Source organism: Delphinapterus leucas, chromosome 2 (assembly GCF_059928025.1).
Source record: "Delphinapterus leucas isolate spDelLeu-1000000601 "Yukka" chromosome 2, BTC_Dleu_Yukka2, whole genome shotgun sequence".
In the NCBI taxonomy this organism is placed as follows: domain Eukaryota; kingdom Metazoa; phylum Chordata; class Mammalia; order Artiodactyla; family Monodontidae; genus Delphinapterus; species Delphinapterus leucas.
This window is the reverse complement of record NC_143130.1, coordinates 40762372-40770248: the sequence shown is the minus strand read 5'-3', so window position 1 is coordinate 40770248 and position 7877 is coordinate 40762372. Positions and strand designations below refer to the sequence as shown.

The following is a 7877-nucleotide window of genomic DNA, read 5'->3' as shown; positions in this document are numbered from 1 at the left end:
ACTCAGCTTACTCGATTCCTCAGATTTTCAGAGATGGATACAAACATTCTGGAAGGCCTGTGACATGAATGCATCCTCCCTCAGGGAAATCATAAGCATGAATAAACCTTAGACTAACAAATCTTCCCTCCCGTTCCAGCTGTGGGGCTGGGGTGGGGGTTGGGAGTAACTGTGGGGCTCCTGAAATGCCCGGGGGACGCCTCCTTTATTGCTTCTGCGTTGAAACAGTTGATTTCTTTCTCTCTAGTGTGAATCTGGAGGCTTCCTTCCTGGGTTTGAGGAGGTCAGGGGATTTGGCTAAAAGTGGTGGCATCTGACTGTGAGCTTAGGCCCTTGCTAGTACCTCCTAACATTCACTCGCACAGGCTTCACAATTTCCCAAATACAGTATCATGCATTACATGTCATTTATCACCTGCTTTCATTCCTCCCAACAACCCCAGGAGATGGACATTACTGAAGTTACTCAGGTGTCAGAGAAGGCAGTGGGTCACCTGCCTAGACTGGTTCTCACAGGGAGGTGATCTGGGAGAGAAAACAGGGAGGTATGAGGAGGGGATACGCTAAAGAAAAGGAGAAAACAGAGATGCTGAAAGGAACTCCCAACTGGAAACTCTGACTGCAAATTCTGTCTCAGTCACTCAATAGCTATGACCTTGGAAAACTTTTAAACTTTGCTGTGCCTCAGTCTCCTCAGCTGTAAAATGATGATCAGAATATGACATTGGGAATTCACTGGCAATCCAGTGGTTAAGACTCCGCCCTTCCACTGCCAGGGGCACAGGTTTGATCCCTGGTCGGGGAACTAAAATCCTGCGTGCCATGCAGCGCGGCCGGGGGGAAGAATATGATATTTACCTGGCACAAAGGTGACTGTACAGTATGTCTATCACAGTGGGTCCATAAAAGTGAAAAACTGGAAATATCCCACAAGTCCAGTAATTTGTTTAAACAGGTAAGATAAATGCATACCATGGAATAATATTATTTGTTAGGAATGATAATGTGGATGTTTACAAACAGGGAAAGCTATTTGTGACATATTACGGGGTAAAAGTGGTTGCCATTCAGTAGGAATAGCGTTACGTCGTTTTTGTAAATTTTGTTAATATATTTACATGTATAGTCATTCATTTAACAATATTCTTTTTGCATAGTTTTATTACTATGTGCATTTTACATGTAGATATGTGGATATAAAACGTCCAAGGACACACACAAAAATATAATGTCTCTACTGGAGTTCTCTTTCAGTTTTGCTTAGCTGGTTATCAAATTCTCTCACAATGAACTTGTGTCATAAAGAAATAATAGAAGCGTAAAAGGTTTACAACTCAGGAACTGGAACCCTGGTGTCTGTCTGGATCCAGGGGGCATTTTGTTGGTGCCAAGTTCATCTGCAGGTTGCTTGGAGAATGAGGAACCCAAGCAAAGGACTAAGAGGTTTTGAGAGATTTAATTCAGGCTCTGGAAGAGTCAAAAGTCTCTTTCTCCCCCTCTCTCCTCCCCAGTGTGAACTTCTGTGTCTACTTCTCTTCACTGAGCAAACACAGCCAGGCGCCTGCTCCAAGGGGCCCTCCAGGATTTTACGAGACTGACTCTCTTCTGATTCCTATTTGTTCTTCAGGCAAGCTACACCTCCACTGATCAGGCCAGGCCTTGGTAACCACAGTCTTCACATTCCGGTCCTGTTCCTGAGACGACACACTGGCCGTCTTGGTCAGACGTAGGTATTCCCCAGTCCCAGCCACCTGTGGGCACACAGGGTATCCTCTGAAGGAATGCTTCCTCCACAGCCAGCTCATTGCATTTCAGGCATGGTGACTCACTCTAGTTTCAACCCAGAACATAAATCTCATTTCTGGGTTGTAAAGGCACCTCCCTGTCACTCCTTGATCTATAATAACAATGAATAAAAGCTACCATGTATTGGAGTTTATGTGCCAGACACTGAGCTAGGCATGTCTTAAGCCTTTTAAGCCTTGCAGAAACCCTGTGAGTCAAGTGTTTTCACCCCATTTCACAGATGAGAAAACTTATATTCAGAGAGGTCAACTGGCCCAGGGATATGCAGCAAATAAGCCTGGGAGCTTAAACATAAGACGCTGTCTCTGCAGCCCACTGGTCTTTTTACCCCTATCTTATAAGGAAGGAAACTATAATCACCCAAGTTCATGAAGTTAGCAAGTGGGAGAGGCTAAAATCTGCAGAGTCCCCTGATATCCGGCCCCCTCCCTTACTTATTGCCTGACACACTCCCCACTCTCCCCTGCCCCGCCTTGTGCCCTGACACCAGTGTCCCCACTCCCCCACTGTACTCCCCACTGCAGCAAATACTTGTGGAGGTTCCAAGAAACTGCAAGAATGTGCTCTCTTCCCTTGGGGCCTTTGGACAGGCTGTGCCTTCCTATGAGTTTACCTGGCACAGGCCTACGCATCTAGATGTAACCTCCTCCAGGAGAAGCCATCCCTGACCACCCTAGTCCAAGCACCCTTTTTTTTGGTGCTTCCTTGGTTCATCCTTAACATGTAACATGTGGCATTGTGGTTGCCTGTCTTCTTGTTTCTTCCCCTGCCAGTCTGCAAAGCCTAAGTGAGGACCGCGTGTGCCATTGGTTGTTAGGTCCTTAGCACCCAAGCATAGGAGCTGGCACAGAGTAGGTACTCGGTAAGCATTTGTTACGTGAATGCTGGACTGTCAGAGCTGTTTTGCTTTATTTGGAGGGTATAGCTTAGGTGCACTAAACAGGATCTAAGATGACAGAAATGTAGCTCCCTGTATACCCCACTAAGAGGGCAAAGTCAGGGGGATGCTCTGGGGTCATCCAGGGCTCAGTGCACTGACACTAAAATCATGGTGTCCTCCTTGCTAAAGCAAGTACCAGGCTACTGTTTTCTCACTCCCAGTCAGAAACAAATCATGTTCTGAGTGACTGGAGTCATTGCTCACAACACCAGGAGCTGGTTTAGAGTGGGGTGAGGGTCAGTGGCCTTGGGGCTCCGGTCTGTAAAGGCCCAGGCCTGCGGGCTGGGGGGAGGGGTGAAGAGTGGCAGGTCCTGTCCCCGGGAGGCTGCAGTCACTGAGGGGGAGAGACAATGAGGCTCAGCATCTGCTCCTAGCCGGGAGAAGGGACCCTCCAGTGAAAAGCCAGGGAGAGCAGGGAAGTGTGGGAGGAATTGATGAGGAGAAGGGGTGGAGCCAAGGAGACGCAGCCGGGAGGAAGGAAGAGAAGGGGAAGGAAGAGAGGAGGGAGGGGAGAGGATCCAGGCTTTCCTTCCTCTCGATGACCTGGTCCTGAGCTGCAGTCTCCTCTGGCATTGTTTCCTGTGGAAACTCTCAGGGCCCATGAAGACTCACGTTTCTCCCCAGCCCCTGGCAGTAGCCCCAGTCCAAGGGCCGGGCATCCAGCAGGTGCTCAATACTTCCTTGGGCAAAAGGGAAATGTGGCCAACTTTGCTCTGGGAACTTTCCCCCTGTTTTCTCCCCACCTCTCTGGAGAAGCAGAAGGTAGAGCAGGTCTTGGGAACACGCCCAGGCGCCCCATGAATAACTGACCCTTCGGGGAGGCTCTACCGCGTCCTGTCCGAGGGCTCGGAGTGGAGACGCGGCTGGAGGTTAGATGCCGAGGCTCGGGTCGGAAGCCGGGGAGGGGCAAGGCTGTGCCAAGCCCCGAGGCCCTGTAGGAAGGCGCCAGGGGCTTGACGCCCGCGCTGCCAACGGCCACGCCTCGGCGTCCCCCAGCAGTGCGCCCTGGGCGAAGGCCCGGGCCGTGGGATTGGCGAGCCCACGAGGGGCCGATCCCAGCGGCTCCTCGGAGCCCCTTCCCCACCCGGGCCCTGGCGCTCGCAGTCCGCACCGCTCCCTCGAGTCTGGACGTCCAGGGCTCTGCAAACAGCTGTTTAAAGGCTTCTTACAGTTTAGTGCTCCGCGGGGATGTTGGTTCCACGCCCATCTGCCTACTTTAAAAATACATAAGTGAAGAACACACCCAGCCTTCCACCTCTGCCTGGGGAGGGGCGGGCTCCGCGGCCCCCGCCCGCACTTCGGAAGGAACCCGCGTCCCCCGCCCCCCAGCCCCGCCGACTCTCCTCTCGGGAGGACGCCCCAAGCTTCCCACGGTGGGGGAAGCTCGCCCCCTTTGTGCCGGGCAGGACCGGGCCCCCCATTTCCATGCGAGGTTCTGATGCTCCCCCTCTCTCCCGCTTCAGTTAATCTTTGTTCCCCTTTTCTGCTGAGGAGAAAAAAAGAGAGAGAAAGAAAAGGAGGAAAAAAGGCGTGACTTGATTTTCAAACGAAACTCCCACAGCAAACAAAACCCTTTTAGAGAAATAAGAAAGGAGGAAGAAGGAAGAAAAGAGGGAAGAAAAAAAAGAGAGAGAGAAAACCCTCCAGGCTTTCAATTTGAGTGGGAGAGTTGAACCGAAAGAAAGAGAAAGAAAGGAAGAAAAATCCTCTCTGCGGTAGAAAGAGAAAAGAAAACTTGGGCTGACAAGAGGGGGGTGTTGGGGGGTGGAAGGAAGTGAGAAAACAAAAGAGAGATAAAAGGGCTGCTTTTCTGTCTCTCTTCCTCCGCGAGCTGGGTTAGGAGGAGCTGTTTTGCATCCCTTCACGTCAGCCCTGCCTCATTCCCTTCTTCCAGGGAGGGAGAGAGCGAGAGAGCGAGAGAGCGAGAGAGAGAGAGAGAGAGAGAGAGAGAGAGAGAGAGAGAGAGGAGAGGGAGAGAGAGGGGGAGAGAGAGAGAGGGAGAGAGAGAGAGAGAGAGAGAGAGAAAGAGAGGAGCCGGAGGGAGGGCGGCAGGAGCAGGCGGCGGGCGCGCGTGGAGGCGGGCGGCGGGCGCGCAGCAGCAGCCCGGGCGGTGGGCAGCCAGGAGCCCCCGGCCCCGGCCCCGGCCCGCCACGGGCCCCAGCGTAGGAGCCGCGCCCGGACCCAGGGTGAGTGTCCCGCGCGGCCCCGGGCCCCCGACCCCGCAGCCCCGGGCGGCGCGCCGGCGGGGGCGCGGGGGGCGCGGGGGTGGGTCACTGCGGCCGCGGCCGACCCGCCCCCCGCCTCTCCCCGGGGACGGCCGCGCGCAGGCCCGCGCCGCAAACATGTCGTCTTTTCCTTTCACTTCCACATTCCCTCATGCCGGAGAGCTGGAGGGAGACATGGAGAGCCAGGGGAAGAGGGAGAGATGGCGTCTGGCGGGGGGGGGGGGTGGCGGGGGAGGGGGAAGGGAAGGAGGGAGCGAGCGAGCGAAAGAGGGCGAGAGCGGGGAGAGCGCGCGAATGAGAGAGAGAGAAAGGGAGGGAGAGAGAGAGAGAGAGAGAAGCAAAAATGAAAGGAAAGCGCGGCGGCGGCGGCGGGGCGGGAGGCCCGGAGGCGGCGGCGGCGGCGGCTCGCGGGCCCGCACGTGGGTATCCCGGCGCCTAGTACGCTCCCCCCGCCGCCCGCCCGGGACTCAAAGTTTCACCCCCTCGCCGCGCCGCCCCGCCGCTGCCCACAAACTTTATTCTCCCGGCGGGTGGGGTTGCTGCGCGTCCCCGCCGTCCGGGGTGGGGGAGGGCTGGGCGCGCCGCCGGGGTGTCGGGGGCGCCCCCGGGGCAGCAGGCCGCCGCACGCCCCGCTCTCCGGGGCGGGGACCTGTTGAAGGCGCTCGCCGGCCGGCTGGGTCTCCACGGCCTGTCCTTAGCCTCCTCAGTCTCAGTTCCCCTTCCTTGTCGCCCACTCTCTCCGTCTCCTCGCGGTCATTTTCCTAATTGGACAGAGCTGTGGGGTGTGATCGCCGGCGTCAGATTAGTGGCCCCGAGGCTGCCAGGTGGGCGCGGGGACTCGGGGGCCAACGGGACAGCCCCCGCCAGCGTGCAGAGCCCACAGATCCGGCCCTCGTGCCACCGCCCCCCTGACCGCGGACTTGCTAACTAGTGCGTATCGGTTTTTTTTCCAACTTGCCTTTTAAGATGACTTTTATGGTGGCTGCAACTGCTTCCCTCCAGTCTGAGCAGTAGTTTGGGAAGATTTAAGAGGCCAGGGAGGTGCTTGCGTAGGTTTTAACTAACCCGAAACGATCATTAATGTATCTCTGAGCTCTGCGATGGTTCGGGCAAGGCGTAGCCGCAGCCCGGTGCGTCTTTACAGGGTCACTACGAGGTGCTGGCCCTTCCCGGCCTGAGAGGTCCAATGAGGGACTGTCCTCGTGGCCCACCCTAGAGCAGCGGACCGAGCGCCCTAACTGCTAAGGGCACCCAGAGCGCCTTTATTTCTGTGCAAAATGGAAACTCCCAGCAGGTGTAGACCTGGAGGGGACGTAACCAGTTCCGGTGGGCGCCTGGGAAACTCACAAGATTCCCACATAGGTGTGCGGAGAGGGACTTTGAACCTTGGGGGTCACCCAGCCAACTTTGAAGCTGCTCTTTCAGTCCTGCCTTTGTACACGTGTAAGTAAAAACAGTCAAAGTTCATTTCTTCCAAGTAGAGGGCCTGGAGCCTGCATCCCTGTTTTGCCCTCACCAGGGGCCTTCAAAGGACCCGCCGGGCCAGGTGGGGGAGGGGAAGTAAACCACCCCTAATTGTCTTTAGACTTTAGAAAATGTATTCTTAGTGTTTGTGATCAAAGCCATGGGCCTGTCTGGTTTTGATTTTTGAGACTTAGTATGGCTGTCCCTTTCTCGTTTGTTTTAAAGCGAATGTTATTTTCTAGAGCTCTCATGGTGGTTTTGTCAGCTGGCCCTCGAACCTCGCGTTGCTCTGTGCCAGGCACCTGCCAGTCTGGGAACAGGACCTCTAATTGGTCACCTGTAGTTCTAGCCGCACTAGTGCTCCACTAACCTGAAGGACCCGGCTTTCTTGCATGAGGGCAGTGGGGGTAGGGCTGCTTTCTTTAGGGTAGGGGAGTTGGCCATTTGGGTCACATTTTTCTTTCCTCCAGGCTCACCTGGTTGCCTGTATGCCCATGGAGGCAGATGCCGTGAGTTGCAGTGGGAGCAGAGGTTCACTCTTCTCAGAGCGGATTCCCGGGTGAGTCCTTGTCCTGTGGTGTGTGGCCAGCGGGCCATTTGTTCTACACTTGGGTCACTTCCGTTCTAACGAGGCATTTTCTACCAGGGAGACTAATTTTAGGCTCCCTGTCTAGAGACAAGGAGATGGACATGGTCTGGAATGGTTTTTTGAGTTGGAGGAAGGGAGACTAATGGGCCCACCGGAGATTTTGCATGCCTTCTGTTTTGGGTTTGCCTTGTGGCCCAGGGATATTTCTATGAGTTGTGCTTGGAAAGCTCAGGTTTGAAGTTAGAAGGGAGTAAATAAGTAAAGGAGTAGTTGGGTGCATCTCAGGATGCTGTCCACAGGCTCCTCATCGGCTTGCTCACCCCCTGGATCTGAGGGCAGGGGCTCATTTTGTTGAATTAAGGAATCTGTGAATCTGCTGTGTCTCATGTTAATGGTGGTTGATCCCAGCCCTTAGACTGCAAAACTGGAAGAGGACCTTAGAGGTTGTCTGAAGAAAGTGAGGCATGAGAAAAGCTCCATGCCTGAAATCACACAGTAAGCGACAGAGCCAGCACTGAAACCTGGGCTTTCAGAGTCCATTTCCCGTGCTGTTAACACAAGGCTGCTGCCTGTATTCCTGCTGGGGAACACGAATCAGGCTTCATCTGAAGAATGTGGCTGTGAGAACATGAAAACATGGGCTTATCCTACCCTCATGAGATAAGTAAATGAAGGACCTTATTTTCTAGTTGTGTTACACATACTGTTCTGGAGGACTTGACGGCTGGTGTGACTGCTTGGGGAAACCGGGTGTTTCTGGCTGTTACAATGCGTACTTCTTCAACGTCTACCAGTTTAACGGGGCAGCAGTTTAGTCATCGGGATGTGCCCAAGTCACACTGAGCATTTTTTG

General features: G+C 54.5%; 1 protein-coding gene across 4 annotated transcripts in view; it reads left to right on the top strand.

Moving 5' to 3' along the window:
- The first annotated feature begins 4162 nt into the window (after positions 1-4162).
- ZNF710 (zinc finger protein 710) overlaps positions 4163-7877 on the top strand; it is a 67874-nt gene continuing 64159 nt past the window's right edge. The window contains exons 1-2 of one of the 4 annotated variants that reach the window (XM_089906797.1): positions 4163-4932; positions 6906-6994. In XM_089906797.1, coding sequence (XP_089762923.1) covers positions 6924-6994 — 71 coding nt within the window. In that variant the 5' untranslated portion in view covers positions 4163-4932; positions 6906-6923. Of the gene's footprint in view, positions 4933-5789; positions 6415-6905; positions 6995-7877 lie in introns of those variants that run through there. The other 3 variants (XM_022563968.3, XM_022563970.2, XM_022563971.3) reach the window with 3 other exon arrangements.